The sequence below is a fragment of the Alosa alosa genome, chromosome 20 (assembly GCF_017589495.1).
Source record: "Alosa alosa isolate M-15738 ecotype Scorff River chromosome 20, AALO_Geno_1.1, whole genome shotgun sequence".
Classification (NCBI taxonomy): domain Eukaryota; kingdom Metazoa; phylum Chordata; class Actinopteri; order Clupeiformes; family Clupeidae; genus Alosa; species Alosa alosa.
Window position 1 is genome coordinate 13,953,424 of NC_063208.1, and position 20,730 is coordinate 13,974,153.

The 20,730-nt window shown below is 43.5% G+C and overlaps 2 protein-coding genes across 7 annotated transcripts in view; both read right to left on the reverse strand.

Annotated features, from left to right (window-relative positions):
• Positions 1-20,730, reverse strand: part of pleca (plectin a) — a 153,855-nt gene that overhangs the window by 75,037 nt on the left and 58,088 nt on the right. The gene's annotated exons all lie outside the window — the stretch shown is intronic.
• Positions 9,727-12,344, reverse strand: LOC125285716. Its single transcript, XM_048230281.1, has one exon. It carries the CDS (start codon positions 12,235-12,237, stop codon positions 10,438-10,440), a length of 1,800 nt encoding a protein of 599 aa, XP_048086238.1. The 5' UTR covers positions 12,238-12,344; the 3' UTR covers positions 9,727-10,437.

The window sequence follows — 20,730 nt, forward strand, 5'->3', positions numbered from 1 at the left end:
GCCCTGGTGGATCAGATCCTCCATGAAGTACCTACCATCATCCCAGTGCATGACGCCTACACAAGATGCTTTCTCAGAGCAAAATAAAATAACAGTGGTGATAAGCTGTGCTTATAAGATGTGACTCAAGAAGAATTTCCCTATTTCATCTGCTGTTCTCAGAACAGTGTTCTGAACTGCTGAAACTGTGGCTTCCTGTAGTAGTAGGATGTGTAAGACTAAGGGTGGCAACTCGTGTGATACTCCCCTCGCCAATTACAGTAGGCTACGAGTAGGACCACACTCCCGTCTCTCTCTCTCTCTCTCTCTCTCTGCCCGTTTCCAGAGCAAAAAGAAAGAAAACGACAAAAATAGGAAGGAAAAGATGAATGGCGCTCAACTTAACCACTCTCAGATCCTCTGCTCTGTTGCTGACTCATTTATCAGCACCCTCGAGAGGAAATTTTGAATGGGGAATGCGAGCATTCGAGGGAAACACTGAAATAACAGCTCCTTTCTTCTCTTTAATCGAAGCTTTGATCGGGAGACCAGCTCACTGGAAACTGGCTACTTAAAGCTTAAGGCGTGGGCTGAATTAACTTTAATGTTTTCGAGCACGGGGGGGGGGGTGGGGGGTGGCATACTACACTAACAGTTTCCATACTGGATCATCCGCAGGATCTTGTGGGGAGACTTAACCACACACACACACTCACACACACAACCATTCTCTACCACACACACGCACAGACACTCAACCATCACATGTACACTTGACTACCCCCCTTCCACCACCACCATACATACACACACACACACGCACAGAGCTTACTCTGAATTTCTTAGAAATACTCCCTTAGTAACACTGTGTGGAAACGATTCTTAGTCACCACAAGGTGGAACTCTTGAGTGTGTTACTGATCTCCAAGGAAACAGGAGCTCCTCCACTGTGGCAACTTCCATCACATGGCATGACACATGTCATATCATAATAATTGCTTTTCAGTAATAAAGTCAGTATTTTTTCAGTAATAAAATCAGTAATAAAGAAGAGTTAACTACCTTACAACTGTTAACTACTGTAACTTACTGTACTAATGCTCCAAAAATTACAGTGAGCAGACAAATTTCTGATGACAGTCCTGATGACAGTATTGGTTCTGGTAAATTAATTTAGTGTGGGAGACAATACTAATAAATACACAAAGGAGGATCATGGAAGAAAGTGGATCTGATGAATGCTCTCAAATCAGTATAGCAAGCAATCCTGTTTGGGAACCAGGACAACACATGCCAATCAAATGCTTCTGGTAGCAACACCTGCAGGAAAATGTTAATGTTATTAAAGTATCAGTAACAGAGAAGGTCCGCACACTTGCTCTCTGTTTTTTCATCTCCGTCTGATGAAGAGCCGAAGGGCTCGAAACGTCATGTGTTTTGGGGATTGAAGTCAAATAAAAAAATTTAAAAAACGAAGAGCGCGGTCCTTCTCTGTTACTGGATCTTGGACTTTTGGCTCCTGCACCGTAATTTGGATGTGCGCACGTTCCCAAACTGAAAAATGTTATTAAAGTATGCCATGGATTCAGTCACACTTCACAACAACTTCATTTTGCTATTCATTGCTTTTTGGCCATTCTGTGCATTTAGCCAAATATTGAAAACACAGTGTACAACCATAGACAGAATCACCGGGTCATATTTTACATATCTCCAACCGGTCACTGACGAACACATGTGTTTGCACCTATAGAAGGATTGAGAGACTGATAAATCACTAGCTAGAGGTAATAGGGATTTTTAACCTGTCAAGTGTCAAAATATTCTTTAAAAATGTCCCTTGTGGGCATCCATCATTTCCATCGTGGCTATAGAGTGTCAGTGACTGATGTCTTTTTATCTGGTTTAAGATCAGGGCTGAAACTAAAGCCTAAAAACAAAATAGAGCAACTGGCTGCAGTGAATACCAGAATACCAGGCTGCAAGCCGGGGCTCTCTTATGTAATCCCTCTTCACAGCACCGTGTCTGCTCTCTCATTCTTACAGGCAGGCACGCACGCACGCACACACACACGCACACACACACACACGCACACACACACGCACACACACACGCACGCACGCACGCACGCACACACACACACACACACACACACACACACACACACACACACACATAAATACACACACGCACGCACACGCACAGCCCACCCACCCACCCACAAATGACACATGCACACACACACATACGACAATATTCTCTTGGTGTCTAACCTCAGAACATGGAGGAATCTGGAGAGGCATGTAAATATTTACAACACATACTGTACAGATCAGCTCAAGGGCTTATTCGGTGATGCTTACACAGTCTGTGTGTGTGTGTGTGTGTGATGAGTGTGTGTGTGTCTGCATATGCATGTGTGTTAGAGAGTCTGAGAGTGCATGTTCATTCTGTGGACGTGTGTGTGTGTACAGTACGTGTGTGTGTGTGTGTGTGTGTGTGTGTGTGTACAGTACGTGTGTGTGTGTGTGTGTGTGTGTTTGTGTGAGTGTGGTTGTAAAGGCAAGCGAGGCAGAGTGAGTGAGAGAAACACATCTTGCTCCATTCCACTCTGAACAAACAACATACAACCTCAACTGGTTTCAGATGGTTTGATATTCTGATATTCTATTAAAAAGCTCTCTAACTTTTGAAGTCAACATTCAGTGCTGCAATTGCTAAGGAAATTTTTTTCAGAAGCATCAAAAATGGTTCTCAGGCAAACAAATACTCTATTCTAAGTGTTAAAATCCCTGTGTTTGGTAAATGTATGCTGTATGCACACATTCACTATATACGCATGCATGCACGCACATACACACACACACACACGCTTGCACAGTGAAAACAGGACTGGCCCCATAGAAAGAAGGAAATAGAAAGGGAGTGTGGGTGGGAGGGCTACAGAACATGCTCTCTAACCTTCTTGGAAATCTGACCAGCACTTCTTTCCCTCCTCCTCGTCCTCCTCGTGCATCTCTCTGACGACATCCTTGTCCAATGGAAGACTGGAGGAGGAGCTCAGCTGTGTGGCTGCTGCAACGTCATTGGTCTCTTCGTCTTGACCCCTGACCTGTTCGTCCCGCTGTGGTTCCTCCTCTGTCCCTTTGCCCAGACCGAGCTCAAGGGCGGGCAGGTGAGGGCAAGTTCCCGTGGCTTCCACTGAATCTTTGACCTCCAGCATGGATGCTGCCTCCATAGGATGCTCTTTGGCTGGGGGCTCAGCATCCTGCTCCACTCCCTGTGAGGGCTGGATTACATTTACAACAGGATGGTGGATGGTGGAGTCCTCTGGTGAAGGGATGATATTTACATCAGCATGTGAGATGTCAGTGGCTTGCTCCTCAAACTCAGAGAGATCCACGCAAGCATCAGTCATGGGAGAGAGGAGTGTAGCATCAGAGACTGTCTCCAAGGATTTAACAGTCATGAGTGACACCACATCTTCCAAGGCAACTGAAGTTATGGGTGACGTACTTGTACTCGCCTGCACTGGTGTTTCTAGGACAGCAAGTTCAGAGAGATGCTCAGTCTGGATGTGGGGAATTGTAACATACACATCACTAGGAGATATTTTTGGAGCATCAACTGCCTGCATCACATTTACTACATCAATGACCTTCATGACCTCTACTTGTTTGTCAAGTTCTGCAGATTCCTGTACCTGCTGCAGACCAGCCTCTTTATTAACCTGCTCATCCCCTTTGGGTTCATCATGGATTTGGAGCACCATCAGTGAATCATCTGCAACAGATACTTGTGGGATGTTCTCAGCCACCACTGCGCACTCTGAATCAATGGTTTCCTCTAAAACCATCTTGACATTTGTATGTGTTGTTTGTCTGGTAAGTTCTTCAGTATCTTCAGCCACCAGTATCTTCTGCAGATCCTCTGTCACCTCTTCAACCAGCTCTTCAGCTTCAGACTTATGATAGATAATGGGGGAAGTAAGGGAGGCATCTGAAACATCCATCATCACACATTCTTTAGAAAGCGGTTCCTCAAACACCTTCATGGTCTCTATTTGTTTTGTTTGTTCTTTGGGCTCAATTATCTGCTGCAGAGATTCTTGGACTCCCTGACAGGCATTTTGTCCTCTAACAATATGGGAGACCATCAGTGGACCATCTCCAGACTTCTCTACCTCCGGCTGAACAGCCCCTTCTTCAACCAGTTCCACCAAGTCTTTTGGTTCATTGACTTCATCCCATATATCTGTAGGCTCCTGATCATTGGCGATTTTCACGTCCTCTTGAAATAACTCAACTGCTACTGTCTCACTCACTGGCTGTGGAGTTTGGGCATTAAATGGCTTATCTTTTACCGCCTCCACAGGTGAAGCAGGCATGTCCATCTTTACTGTTTCACATGGACTTGCAATGGACTCCTCAGTTGGAGCAACTACTGAATGAGATGCTTTGATATTTCTGCTTATTTTCCAGGGACCAGGCATTGCAGCAACTGAAATCTTCTTGTGTTCTTCAAATGTGATGGGCCTGGTGGTTTCTGACTGCTGCTGTTGTTTCCTAATGACAGCTGACTCTAGTTTGGCCTCCCTGGTTGCTGAATGAACAGGTCTGGTGACCACATTGTTGGGTGTGTAGGAACCTTTAAAGCCCATAGCCATCTTCTCAAGCAGGCCATCATGTTCTTTGGGGAGCGATTTTTGTGAACGGTACCCCTGGCGATCCAGTAGATCTTCCTGATGCTCTTCCTTGGCTCTTGCCTTGGGGACAAAAGAGGTAGGACCCTTAATGTTCTGCACGTGGCCTGCTCGATGGGTTGGGTGCAGGGTGGACACTGAGGATCGGACCCTCTGCAGGGTAGAAGGGACGATCTCTGGTGGGAGGTGCAGGAACTCTCGGACATGAACAATGCCCTCATTGGTGAGGTACCAGTAGCTGTGTTGCCAGGCAAAGGTCTCCCTGACGAAGCCCTTGGATTTCAGGGAACCCATTGCTCGAATCACCTTGAGGTTGGATATGCCCTGGACGTCGGGGTGCATACACTGGGGACGCCTGTCCTTCCTGGCTACCATGACGCCGTCCCGGAAGAGGACCTCATAGATGGACCTCAGGTCATCCAGAGGCATAAGCATTCCAGCCACCATTTTGCCACTCCTGGTTGTCAACTATGACTAATACCTGATCACAGAACACCTTGATAAGCTACGAGCATATACTTATGATGAATGTCGTTGGCTCTCTTCCAGTTGTTTCTCTTCGTGCCAGCTTTGTCCAATTCTCTCTATCTCTGTTTTGCTCGTCGTCTGTATTTTCCACTGAGAGCTCCAGACAGGAAAGTGCTTTGCAAAGGAAAGAAATGCCAGTGAAACCTGTACTCTCCTTGGAAGCCTCAGTAAAGCACTGGGCTTGCTCGTGCACAGACTGGAGTCGGCATGGCGATAGAGTGGCGCAGAGAGGTGCCGCCACCACCCCTCCCACCTCGCTGGCCGCCAGAGGAAAACGAGCTGAGGGGTGTGTCCACAGCAAAATCGGACAAGATGAATGAGGGAGAGAGAGAAAGAGAGAGAGAAAGAGAGTGTGTGTGTGTGTGTGACAACTGAACAGGAGAAAGTGAGAGAGAGAGAGAGAGAGAAATGAATAAAAAGTGGAGTAGGAGTAGTGAAGAGCATGAGTTCAACACACACACACACACACACACACACACACACACACACACACACACACACACACACACACTCTCCATTGCAGAGATCTAACTCCACACACACAAATCACACACACACATACTCTCCATTACAGTAATTCTGTCAGAGATGTGGATGGTCTCAACTGCTAGAAATGGCCACAGTAAATCTCTTTAGTTTCATTAAAATGGAATCAACACTAAAACTGCAACTACAAGAATCTGTAAAGAGCAGATACAATACACCAAGACCCCAATAGCAGTATCTGAACATGGGTCATAGGACTGCATGTTCAGCATCTGTGATCAGATTCCCATTTTGCCCTTTTCCAAGCATCTGTCTCCTAATGTCTGATAGTTTGCAGCACATGGGTGGCTGAGCACATGTGGGTGTATGTCAAACTCAACATGTGTAAGGACAGCCTGTGAGAGTGAGCCTGAAAATACCACTATTATCTTTCACACATTTTCCATTCAGTCTCCAGGAATCCAGATGGTACGCTAAGTCAAGATTTAATTCAGTCTGAATGTGTGAATGAGTTTGTAAAGAAATCGCAACATCACTGTAAGCTGCCACACGCATGTAAGTTCAGACATTTGATTAGGACTTGTTGATAATGGATTACAACATACTAAAAAATAAAGGAACAAGGTTTAATCCAACATTTGACCGGATTAAGAGCATCATCAATTCACCATTGTAAGTATTAAGACTCACAATAGAATGTTTATCAGTTGGCTTGCTGGAAGCAACAGGGAAAAAATAATAAAATATTTTTTTGGGGAGATCCGAGAATACAGTAATGTCTGTGGCTGAGTGGCCTAACAAGGAGTTGTCCCAGACAGTAGCTGATTATGGAACATCATCATGCAGTTGTCCTGGTTATTAGCACACTGAGTAAACATAAAAACCAAGAGCTCTTCATAGCCATTACAACAGTGTTGCTCTGTCTCTAAAAATAAGAGAGTAATGTGAGGTGCTCGAGATCTCCTAATTCCTTCCCTCGAGTGTGATTAGGTTAGCTGTCCCTGTATGGACTGTGCTGGTGTGGGAGGCCTAATCAACAAGGAGCAGACAGCACACACGCACAGGTGGGAGTTTTCAGTTATCCACCAACACACACCACACACAGACACAGACAGACACACACATGCGTGAACACATATGCGTGTGCACACACACACACACACACTTATCTGCACCCTGCTACTTGAATTTCATTATCCAGCTCTACTGTACATCCCTTTATACTCACTGCGATCCTCTGATGAACGGTATCCATTAATGGTAAGAGGACACAATCAAGACTTATCTCATCGTTGGTAGAATGCGTTGCCTAGTGTTCTGCGTTCTTGTGAAAGTTCTTGCGACATAAGACTTATCTGTTCACCTTACACTTAACTAATAAATTCCCTTATTCCCTTACTGAGTTAAGGTTTGTATGTTCATGTTTTTTGTTAATATGAAAACTCATAATTTTGTTTAAATTGATAGTTGATATTGTTGTTATTATAACTATCATGCTTAAAGCGATGGTTCGGAGTAATTTCACCCTAGGGTCCTTTGCACTATGACCCCGAGCCAAACACCATCCCCGAACCCTGGTCGAGTAGCGCTGTCAGAAACTAATGAGTTTCTGCAGTCGTAATGGTACCAACTTTTATCTTGTAAATTACCCCACTAATAATGCCCTGAATGGTACGAAACTTCTACAGTACTACAACTATATTCTTTACTCATAAAACGAGGCATTGAAAAGTTTGTAAATACACCAGGAGTTCATTTAAATAACACTTGCCTGAGGGATGCTACATCTGCTACTATACCGCTGCGTCGACGTTACTTCCGTGATTTGGGAAAAGCCCGTAATATGTTTATTTAAACATATTTAAATAAACTCCTGGTGTATTTACAAACTTTTCAATGCCTCGTTTTATGAGTAAAGAACATAGTTGTACTACTGTAGAAGTTTCGTACCATTCAGGGCATTATTAGTGGGGTAATCATTCAGGGCATTATTAGTGGGGTAATTTACGAGATAAAAGTTGGTACCATTACGACTGCAGAAAGTGAAAGTGTTTACAACTTAGTGTTAACTAATAATTGTTGCAAACTGGTACTACGAACAAAATATTAGTGCATTCCTGGATCTACATCCTTATGCATGCTTCCTGCCAGGACTTTTACGGGCTTTTCCCAAATCACGGAAGTAACGTCGACGCAGCGGTATTAGCAGCAGATAGTAGCATCCCTCAGGCAAGTGTTAGTTAACTCCTGGTGTATTTACAAACTTTTCAATGCCTCGTTTTATGAGTAAAGAACATAGTTGTACTACTGTAGAAGTTTCATACCATTCAGGGCATTATTAGTGGGGTAATTTACGAGATAAAAGTTGGTACCATTACGACTGCAGAAACTCATTCGTTTCTGACAGCGCTACTCGACCAGGGTTCGACCAAGGGAAAACAGGCTTTGGGAGAGTGTTTGGCTCAGGGTCATGGTGCAAAGGACCCTAGGGTGAAATTACTCCAACCATCGCTTTAATGTAGGTTTTTCCAACTTTATTTGAAACTATAACTTTCAATGAATGTAAGTACTATAAGTTGCTTTGGACAAAATGTGTCCATAAACATAACTATATTCAAATACACACACTGTACCAGCCTATCTACACACACAAAGCACAAACAAACATATTTCCATGCTTACCCGCAAACACCCACATGCATGCACACTTGCACACACACACACAACCATGTAAACACAAGAACAGACACTCACAAACACACACACACACACAACCATGTAAACACAAGAACAGACACTCACAAACACACACACACACAACCATGTAAACACAAGAACAGACACTCACAAACACACACACACACAACCATGTAAACACAAGAACAGACACTCACAAACACACACACACACACACAACCATGTAAACACAAGAACAGACACTCACAAACACACACACACACAACCATGTAAACACAAGAACAGACACTCACAAACACACACACACACAACCATGTAAACACAAGAACAGACACTCACAAACACACACACACACAACCATGTAAACACAAGAACAGACACTCACAAACACACACACACACAACCATGTAAACACAAGAACAGACACTCACTTGCACACACACACACAACCATGTAAACACAAGAACAGACACTCACAAACCCACACACACACACACAACCATGTAAACACAAGAACAGACACTCACAAACACACACACACACAACCATGTAAACACAAGAACAGACACTCCACACACAACACACACACACACAACCATGTAAACACAAGAACAGACACTCACAAACACACACACACACACACACATGTACAAAAAGACACACACGGTCGCGAAAGAGAGATTACGTCAAAGCTAGCTTCCCTCCAACCGAACAAGCTAACCATTCTTCTTACGGGTAACCAACGTTACGGATGAGGTAGTGGAGTCTGTTTTGCCTTTGTAGTGTTTATGTAGATTACACAGAAGCTACAATATCGGCGCAGGATATATGTTATATGAAGTTATGGCATTTAAAAAAATCCTAGAATGAATGGGCTTCTATGGGAGTTAGCAGAGAGGTGGTCCCTCCAGCCTACGTCGATTCTTCTACTTCCGGGAATTCGCCTGCCCCCTTGGGCTGGGGTAGCTGTATAGAACATATCCCTTTTCCAAGTGCTCCACCACCTACCCGCTCTAACTTGTCTCCATCACACACACTTCAACATGTCAGACCTAGATGAGCTCACAAGAGCCAAAATGTAACGCTGGGCAAATTAGTACTTCTGCTTGTCCATTAGAACCCCACTGTAAGTAGTAGGCCTAGTATATTATTGTAGTTTATTGTTGCTGGAGTCATGAATGCCTGTACAACTGTGCAATTAGACTAGACTGGTGTGATGATGTGAACAGGACATACTGACACAAATATAGAAAGAGCAAAAAAAGTAGTTTTACTAGTTTACTAGTTTTAATAGAAATTAGTTTAATTTTAATGGACTAATTATAAACTGGAGAGATCATTGGGTAATAGGTCTGAATGGGACCAGGATCACTGGTCCAACACAGGGGAAACACAATGAGTTACAATTGTATCCATAGAAACAAAGAACATATAAATGCGAAGATAAATATTCTACAATGTGCATGACATTAAGTACGTAGGCTACGTTTTCATACCATTTTTAGAGGTTAGTGGAAATGAGCTTGATCACAATTTTTTCTTTAACTGGGGTCAGGACAGACATTGTGGAATGAAGTTGCATTTTAGTCTGATAATATTCACTGATTGATTGATAATACTTTATTGTCAGACAATGTCTCAACTATTTGGAAGATCAGATGCATTTGAACGAGTCCAAAATGACAACATGTAACAATTTTTCACTTTTTGAGGCATCTTCCCATTAATTTTCATTGCATTATCATGCATTCAGATAAAAACACCTAAGCTACTGTTTGCAGTCCTGTGGTCCTGATCAAACCACCCTGCGCAAATGTAAAATAATCTCCTACATCTGCTACTGTATCACCACAAACAAGAGTTAGCATGCTTCCAAGCCTTTGATCAGTGCAACCTGTACTGTTCTTGGTGTTTGCATGCCTTTTCTGCAGTTAGATTGCAAGTTGTCCACTAGAATTCCTTACTGCTTGTTTTATCCTCTTTTTGACATCTTGCATACTAAAACGAGCAATACTAGTTTGGATCAGATTTTGTCCAATACAATTCAGCAGTCCTCTGGTAAAGGGCTGACATTTACATCAGCATGTGAGATGTCAGTGTCTAGCACCTCAAACTCAGAGAGATCCACGCAGGCATCAGTCATGGGAGAAACGTGAGGGTGGAGCGTGCCATCAGAGACTGTCTCCAAGGATTTAACAGTAGTGAGTGACAGCGCATCTTCCAAGGCAACTGAAGTTATGGCTGACGTACTTGTACTCGCCTGCACTGGTGGTTCTAGGACAACAAGTTCAGGTAAATGCTCAGTCTGGATGTGGGGAACTGTAAATTCATGTACCTGCTGCAGACCAGCCTCTTCATTAACCTGCCCATCACCTTTGGGTTCATCATGGATTTGGAGCACAATCAGTGAATCATCTGCAACAGATACTTGTGGAACATTCTCAGCCATCACTGCACATTCTGCATCAATGGTTTCCTCTACAACCATCTTGGTATCTGCATGTGTTGTTTGCCTAAATACTTCAGCATCTTCAGCTACCAGCAACTCCTGCAGATCCTTTGTCACCTCTTCGACCAGCTCATCAGCTTCAGGCTCATGATAGATAACGGACGAAGTAGAGGAGGCATCTGAAACATCCATCATCACACATTCAAGCGGCTCCTCAACCACCATGGTCTCTATTTGTTTTGTTTGTTCTTTGGGCTCAAATATCTGCTGCGGTGATTCTTGGACCACCTGACTAGCATTTTGTTCATTAACAATTTGAGAGACTGTCAGTGGAACATCTCCATCGGTATATATTTCTGGAGCATCTTGCTCTACTTCAATGGTTTCTTCTTGTTCTGTTTGTGTGGTAAGTTCTTTAGACTCCTGTACCTCCTGCTGACTTGCCCCTTCTTCAACCAGTGGCACCAAGTCTTTTGATTCATTCTCTTCATCCCATATATCTGTAGGTTCCTGATCATTGGGGATCTTCACGTCCTCTTGAACTAACTCAACTGCTACTGTCTCACTCACTGGCTGTGGAGCCTCAGTTTGGGCATTAAATGGCTCTTCTTTTACTGCCTCCACAGGTGGAGCAGGCATGTTCATCTTTACTGTTTCACATGGACTTGCAATGGACTCCTCAGTTGGAGCAACTACTGAATGAGATGCTTTGATATTTCTGTTTGTTTTCCAGGAACCAGGCTTTGCAGCAGCTGAAATCTTCTGTTCTTCAAATGTAATGTGCCTGGAGGTTTCTGACTGCTGCTGTTGTTTCCTAATGATAGGTGACTCTTGTTTGGTCTCCCTGGTTGCTGAATGCGCAGGTCTGGTGACCACATTGCTGGGTGTGTAGGAGCCTCTAAAGCTCATAGCAGTCTTCTCAGGCTGGCCCTCCTGTTCTCTAGGGATTCTTTTCTTGTATCGGTACCCCTGCCGATCCACTAGATCTTCCTGCTCTTCTTTGACTCTTGGTTTGGGGATGAAAGAGGTGGGACCCTTAATTGTCTGCACATGGGCTGCCCGACGGGTTAGGTTCAGGGTTGATGCCGTGGACCGGACCCTGTGCAAGGTAGAAGGGACGATCTCTGGCGGAAGGTGCAGGAACTCTCGCATATGAGCGATGCCTTCATTGGTAATGTACCAGTAGCTGTGTTGCCAGGCAAAGGTCTCCCTGACAAAGGCTCCGGACTTCAAGGAACCCATCGCTCGGATCACCTTGAGGTTGGATACACCTGGGACGTCGGGGTGCATACACTGGGGACGCCTGTCCTTCCTGGCTACCATGACGCCGTCCCGGAAGAGGACCTCATAGATGGACCTCAGGTCATCCAGAGGCATCAGCATTCCAGCCACCATTTTGCCACTCCTGGTTGTCAATTACGACTTAACACCTGATCACAGAACACCTTGATGAATGTCGATGACTCTTCGTGCCTGATTGTCCAACGCTCAGCAAGGGACTGGGCTTGCTCGTGCACAGACTGGAGTCAGCATGGCAAAAGAGCAGAGCAGAGAGGCGTCGTCACTGCCCCTCCCATCTCACTGGACACCAGAGGAAAATCAGTTAAGGGGTGTGTCCACAGCAAGAGCAGGAGAGATATGTGTGTGTGTGTGTGTGTGTGTGTGTGTGTGTGTGTGTGTGTGTATGTGTGTGTGTGTATGTGTGTGACAAATGAACAGGAGAGAGGGAAAAAAGTATCTGCACATGAGACATAGGACTGTATGTTCAGCATCTCAGATTGGATTGCCCTTTTCAATGCATATCTATTGGTATGCTAGAAGTGGGGGGCTGAACACATGTGTGTGCATGTCAAACTCAACATGAGTAAGGAGGACAGCCTGTGATAGTGAGCCTGAAGAGACTGCTATTATCTTTCACACTTTCTCCAGTTGGTCTCCAAGAACGCAGAGGGTACGCTATGTTGAGATTCAATGTAGAGTGACGAATCTATGAGTCGAGAAGTCAGTTTGTAGTGAGGAAATTACTAAACAAGCAACCAAGCCTTTGTTCTAAACATATATATATATAAATCACGCTTGTCCATTTATCTCCATCTCCTACTCCATCCCCTACTTTTGAGTATGTAAATGAGTGTGTGCATAGGGTGTGTTTGTTTTTGTGTAAATGTGTACTTGTGTGTGTGTGTGTGTGTGTGTGCGTGTGGAAGGGGGGGTAATGGGGTGTGTGTGTGTCTGTGCGTGTGTGTTTATCTGTATGTGTCTGCGTGTGAGTTTGTTTATGTGTGTGTGTGAGTGTGTGCGTGCCTCTGTGTGTGCATGTGCGTGCGTGCGTGCGTGAGTGTCCGTGTGTGCTGTGTTTGTGTGTGTATTTATGTGTGTATGGGATGTGTTGACATGGCCCCTGGAGACGTGTGTGTGTGTGTGTGTGTGTGTGTGTGTGTGTGTGTGTGTGTGTGTGTATGTGTGTGACAAATGAACAGGAGAGAGGGAAAAAAAGTATCTGCACATGAGACATAGGACTGTATGTTCAGCATCTCAGATTGGATTGCCCTTTTCAATGCATATCTATTGGTATGCTAGAAGTGGGGGGCTGAACACATGTGTGTGCATGTCAAACTCAACATGAGTAAGGAGGACAGCCTGTGATAGTGAGCCTGAAGAGACTGCTATTATCTTTCACACTTTCTCCAGTTGGTCTCCAAGAACGCAGAGGGTACGCTATGTTGAGATTCAATGTAGAGTGACGAATCTATGAGTCGAGAAGTCAGTTTGTAGTGAGGAAATTACTAAACAAGCAACCAAGCCTTTGTTCTAAACATATATATATATATAAATCACGCTTGTCCATTTATCTCCATCTCCTACTCCATCCCCTACTTTTGAGTATGTAAATGAGTGTGTGCATAGGGTGTGTTTGCTTTTGTGTATATGTGTACTTGTGTGTGTGTGTGTGTGTGTGTGCGTGTGGAAGGGGGGGTAATGGGGTGTGTGTGTGTCTGTGCGTGTGTGTTTATCTGTATGTGTCTGCGTGTGAGTTTGTTTATGTGTGTGTGTGAGTGTGTGCGTGCCTCTGTGTGTGCATGTAATCGCGATGTGGCGTCGCGTGGAGTGTCAAAAGGTGTTTGTGTGTGTATTTATGTGTGTATGGGTTGTGTTGACATGGCCCCTGGAGACCAACATACATAAAAATGTGGTCCTCCTAGGCCCTACAGTTCTCGACATATTCACAGAAAACTGTGTCCGCCCCAACCCTCCTTTCAGGGTGTCCAGTCCAGCGGGGATAGGGCGATGGATCAAAACAAAAAACAAAGGTTCCATCATGTCATCCTTGTTGGGCTACATGTTGACCAATAGGGCTTTCAGACATATGTGTAAGACCGGAGGTTCTGCGGATGTTAAACGCTTGGGCCGTATATCTGAACAACATAAACGGTCATATTAACTGCGAACTTAGCTAGTTGTTCTACAGCTCCCCTCCACTCGACAACCACACAGAGATTCTGTAATGTGCGTGTATGTCGTTCACACATAGGTCCGTATAAGGTCAGTATAAGGTCCGCAGGTTAGCATCATATCTGAATCACCCGAAGGGTAGGACCTTCGTTTGACAAACCTCCGCATAAACTCGGGAGGTTATATCTGAAAGCCTTTCAAGTTTTTTTGCACCCCGGTCTTTCAGTGTCCCGGGAATCGTTGACACAAAATTACAAAAGAAAAAATAAATAAATAAAAAATCCGGAGGGAAAAAAAAAAACTCTGACTAAACCTATATGACCTTCACTTTGCTGCGCGGCGGTCATAATAAATAATCTCCTTTTGGTAGATAAGAAAATATAGTAATGTGTGTCCCTGGCCCAACAAAGACTAGTCCCAGACAGTGGCTCATTATGGATCATCATCCAGTTGTCCTGGTTACTACTACACTGCCACAAAGCAAAACTAACCTTCATAGCCATTACAACAGTGTTGCTCTGTCTCTAAAAATAAGAGAGTAATGTGAGGTGCTTGAGATCTCCTGATTCCTTCCCTCGAGGGTGATTAGGTTAGCTGCCCCTGTATGCTCTGGACTGTGCTGGTGTGGGAGGCCTAATCAACAAGGAGCAGACAGCACACACACACACAGGTGGAAGTCATCAGTTATCCACCAACACACACACAGACTTCCGCTCTCACTTATACAAATACACACACTGAACCAGCCCATCTACACGTGTGTGCACACACACACTCACACACACACACTTCCATCGATACTCACACATGTGCACATACTGTATGCATGCAAATTTGCGCACACACAACCACGTATACAAAAGAAAAGACACACACACACACATGCACAACCATGCACAAAAAGACACATACGACATGTACACGCACACATACAGTATGTACAGTACACATTCTTTCAGGAGTGGGTACTACTGTACCTAGTGACATAACCTCCAATAATAGACCACTGCTAACTGCATGAGGGGGTCGTGGGTGGTGGAAGGAAGACAGCTGTATATTGCACCCACCCAACACAGAGCCTCCAGCGGAGAGAAGAACATATCCCCCTTCCAAGTGTTCCACCAACTAACCGCTCTAACTGGTCATTATCACACACACCTCAACTTGTCAGGCCCAAATGTGCTCACAAGTGCCACAGTATATTGCTGGTCAATTGAATGATTCTGCTTGGACTGTATTAGTAGTAGTAGCAATATCTTACTGTATGTTGTGTTATTAGACTGGGACTGATTTAGACTGGTCTGAGGATGCGGACAGGACACACTGACAAATATAGGAAAAGTAAAACAATACCAAGGAAATCAGTTTCATTTTAACGGACTAATTATAAACATTGGGTAATAGGTCTGAATAGGTCCATGACGGAACACTTTCATTAGAGATCACTGGTCTAAAGGACCAACACAGGTGGGGCACATTGAGTTACAACTGTATCCATAGAAACAAGAAACAAACTAATGCAAAGATAAACATCCTACAATGTGTTTGACATTAAGTACATAGGCTATGTTCTCATACCATGTGCAGAGGTTAGTGGAAATGAGCTTGACATGATACAAGATTGAGCATGATCACATATTTTTCCTTACCGGGCATCATGACAGACATTATGGAATCAATCTGCATTTTACTCTGAGACTATTCATTGATTAATTGATTTATCGATCATGCTTCATTGTCAATTTCTCACTTTCTGATGCCTGTTTTTTTATAGGCAACTAGTGCTAGTAGCATCTTATTATTTATTTTCACTGGGTATAGTCATGTAAAAAAAATGTAAAATAAGCTTCTGCAACTGCATCACCACAAACAATAGTTAGCATCATGAATGCAAACTGTACTGTTCTTGGTGTTTGTGTGGATTTTTGCCTTTTCAGTAGTTAGATTGCAAGTTTTCGACCAGAAATCCGTACTGTTTCTTTTATCATCAAGCCAAAACAAGCAACAGTGGCTTAAAGCAGTATGTATGTCCAACAAAAAGTAGCTTTTTTCCAATAAAAGCAAGCCATGCTTCAAGTAAGAAGTGTTGCTGTGGGTCAGACTGTCCTAGCTTGCATGGCATGCAAGTGAGAAAACAGAGCGTGTTCTTCCACCACAGCCAGAATGTCTGCCCTCTCTCTGATGACCCTACTTCACAAAATGGAAGACAAAAAAAGCCCCTGTAAATAATTAAAGGACCAGTATGTAGGAAATATATGGAAAATAAATTGCAACCATTCCAAAAATGATCACCATATGTCGTCAGAGAGTAAGGAAACACAATGAATTGAAGTACAGTAATGGCTTTTTTGGCAACATAACTATAACCCATATACACCTGTAAAAAAACTGATTTACGGGGCGGAATCTCTCGGAATTTTCGCTTATGTTTTGAACTACAAGAGGCAGGCAAATTACCAAAAATATTGTTTGATAAAACAAGTAACCAATTATATGGACATTGGAGGAGCCTTCCTGAGATGGCGACATCTTCGTCAAACGAAGAATATCAAGTCTGACGCAAAGCTGGCCATATTTCCCCTCGACAGGTAGGCTAAAAACTTCATCTGCATCGCTAACTTCAGCTAAATATGTTATGTTGGTTAGAGAGGTATTTTTGTTTTCACTGTTTCCGTAATGTGTAGCTGGGTCATGGTTGGAGAAATGTTAAAGCAGCTGCAGGTCAACTAATGTTAGCTAAATCTTCATTACATCTGGCAACCCAGAAGAGGCTCGCGTCTAGGCAGTCTTGAGAACGTTCACCAGTGTTTTGATTTTGGCCTACAGAGCGTTCGATAACAACCCTACAAACCGCTCCTTTAAAGAGGAATTTAGAACTGGGGAGGGAAAGAACTCCGAGATTCATTAGGCGCCAAGGAAGTTGCCATTTTGGCATTATACGCTCTGGGGACACAAGGCCTCAGAGCAAATCATCTCAACTTGGTGTGAATGCGGAAGAGCGTCTCCACAGCGCCACTCGAACACAAAGGGGCTCCTCTCAGGAGAGTCGAGGGCCATAAAGGATATCCAGCCGACCAGCCTACTGGGCCAGCCCTGTGGGGGGACTTCCATCAGGGGCTTTCCGCTCCATACCCAGCATGCCTCCATGTCAAGGGACACAGGACATGATGTCGTGCCTCACTCACACACACACACACACAAACACGCGCACACACACAGCAGTCGAGCCAGAGCCAGGGGGGCGCATAGTCTTTCGAGAGAGACAAGGCAGGCACTGTAAGGGTGGGTTTGCGCAGGCGCCACCCACCATGTATCATGTCTCTACAACAAAATGAGAAAATAAAACCACACACAAGGGAGATAAAGACTCTCTTTCAGTGTCTGTGGGTACATGCGTGTGAGTTGGTCTACTTCTGTGCATGTGTGTGTGTGTGTGTGATGATATCTGGTGATTATCTGGTGATACACTGAAGACTGCCAACCCGCCACACTTCCCTCCTTATTCTACCATTTAAATCACATTTTCCATTAGCAGGAAGCCTGCAGGGGAGACACTGAATCACAATGCACAGTTGTTCATTTGAAGGCCACTGCTCTTCTATAAGATTAGATTGCTCGACGAGTAAACCACAACCACACACAGTAGAATAGTTAAATGACTCCAGTCACCGTGCCAGACTGTGGCAGACTGAGGCTACAGGTCTCTCCTCTGTAGAACAATGCAAAACTTAGTGGAAAGCTGCAGATCCCAGTTGGGATTCATAAGCACTTGCAGCCGGGCTACAGCGAGCACGCAACTAAAGCACCCTGTTGGTGGAGCATAAACTGCAACAATTAGCTTCCACTATATTCAATGGAACTGGCAACGCCAGACGTGACGGTGGTGGGCACATTTGAAAAAAAAATTAGACCAGTCCTGTACAACTATTTTTACACTCCGTGAACAGAACACTTCAGTGGCACCCCTGGTGTGGGCCGCCTGTTAGTCACTATCAGGTTCTCCAGAATTGCAGACACTGTAACAGTTAAGGGTCATTCACACCAAGAACGATAACGATAACGATAACGATAACTATAACCTTAACAATAAAAGCGTTCACACTGAACAACAATAAACAAAGTCTCTCCTTGTGTTAATGAAAGTGACGGCTAAAATTCGATGGGTTCTGATTGGCTATTAGCTTTTTATCATTCTCAAAATCGCTCTGAAAGTGATCCCCAACGATATCGTTCTTCATGTCGTTATAGTTTATGTGTGAACGTCGTCATTCATATTAACGAGAACAATATTTGTTTATAGTTATCGTTATCGTTCTTGGTGTGAATGGGCCTTTATACCTACTGATTGTAATGTCAACTAAACCACAATTAGAGAGAGAGACACACATATTTCCCGCAATGACGTTAATTACTGTTATTGTCTAAAATATTTTTATAACATTATTCACAAAGTTTGTAAGAGTAGAGATGAACAGCTTTTGCATGATTTTAAATAACATAAAGCATCTATGGAGTACTGTGAGAAGCCCAAGACATTTTGAATAAAATGAAGCACATAACTATGACTGCATCGGTTATTCCAACCCAAACATATTCAACCCCACCATAAAAACGGCACTCAGTGTCCTCTCATAACACAAATTTAAAATCTAATTTAAAATGCTTCAATCGGACATTTGTCATCAAACATCACTCAGAATCCTCCTGAGGGCTGCAGCCACTGGCGACAGAGCAGACAGATGCATGGCTTGCCAAACACACACTCACACTCACACACACACACACACCAGTGGAAACAGCAGTAGTGATTTACACAGACACTTACAATTGGGCCTGTGTTCTCCAACAGAGTGACTCATGCGTCCAGCGACTCCCGGACTTCTCCAGGTTGGAAAGAAAGGCGGAGTTGCCAGGACAGTGAAAAATGACTAACTATAGACTGGCTGGTGAAGTATACTTACTGTAAAGTGGTGTGACACTTGATTTAGCAGTCAAGTATTACATTGCTTCTCCATTTATCATACAATGGCATGTAATTTCATTTATTAGTCATTGATGTGTTTATGTAGAATATCTACTTACTGTGAAGTGGTGTGAAATGTCAATAATCAATCACATATTAGCTATATCATACCCCTGAACATCTGGCAATCTATCTAAACGTATACATTGCAGGCATAATTCAAAGTAGGATAGGACAGCTATAAGCATCATCTTCTAAGTTGTTATCACCACACCATCAAACTTTTCACCAATTAACAGTAATTAGCAGAACACTTTCTATAAGGGCTGGCTTTCAGTAAACTAAACAGGCAGACAAACAGTTTAGACTGCCCCCTGTCTGTGCTGTACTGGAGACCAAAGACAAACTTCACCTCATAGCTTCAGCTTCAAAATGGCTTCATGCTGTGGCAGTTCTCATTAGTTCAAATCAATAACAACTGGGCGTATGCTTTATGGAGACATCATAAAGACAAAGCATGCTCTCTCAGACAAACCAGACATTCAACCGCAATCTGGAGATTTATAAGAGCCAAGCATTTCACAACACATCTGTGTGAGGCATCATCACAGCTGCAGACAACCAGAAACAGTGGTAGACAGAGACAGAGAGAGAGAAAGAGAGAGAAAGAGAGAAAGAGACAGGGAGAGAGACAGGGAGAGAGAGAGAGAGTATTTGCTTATTTAATGCTTATTTCATTGAAGTTTAAATCTATGTCTACATATAGACATTTATATATAATGATTAGGGATGTAACGATTACCGGAATAAGCTTAATGGTAAACCAATTACCGTTTTCATTTCAAATATCATGATTATCACGGATGATTACCATGGTGTGGAAACCGTGTGTTTAATCCTTCCCAGCTTCATCCGAGCCTGGATTTACTGTACCTGCGATTCGGATTTGGCTACACCTGCTTTTAAAAGGTGGAACATTTTCACCGCAAAACATGCACTGTATCATGTAGCTACTCTGCGTGTTTTTATGTGCGTGTCCACATTAAATCCATTCCACTCATGTTATCAGGAGAATACCGTAGCCTAAAGTTTTATTTTGAACACTTACTTTGGTCTCACTCAATGGATCCATATAACAGAAATAGCAAACTCCAAGTCATATATTTTGTAATATAGTAAATGCTGTCACACTTTTTGAAACTATTTCAGCTTGTGTAGGCCTATTAGTGCTTTCTGAACATATTGAACACACAAAAAAAATACCGCGATAATACCGAAAACCGTGATAATTTTGGTCACTCTAACCGTGAGGTTAAATTTTCATACCATTACATCCCTAATCATGATCCTAGTACAGTACCGTACATATGCCTCATCTTTTGCATGACTGCTTTGGCAATACCAATATGTGAGTACTATATGAGAGAGCACTTCCGCTCTCCTCCTGAGACTCGTGCATCACTAATAGATCA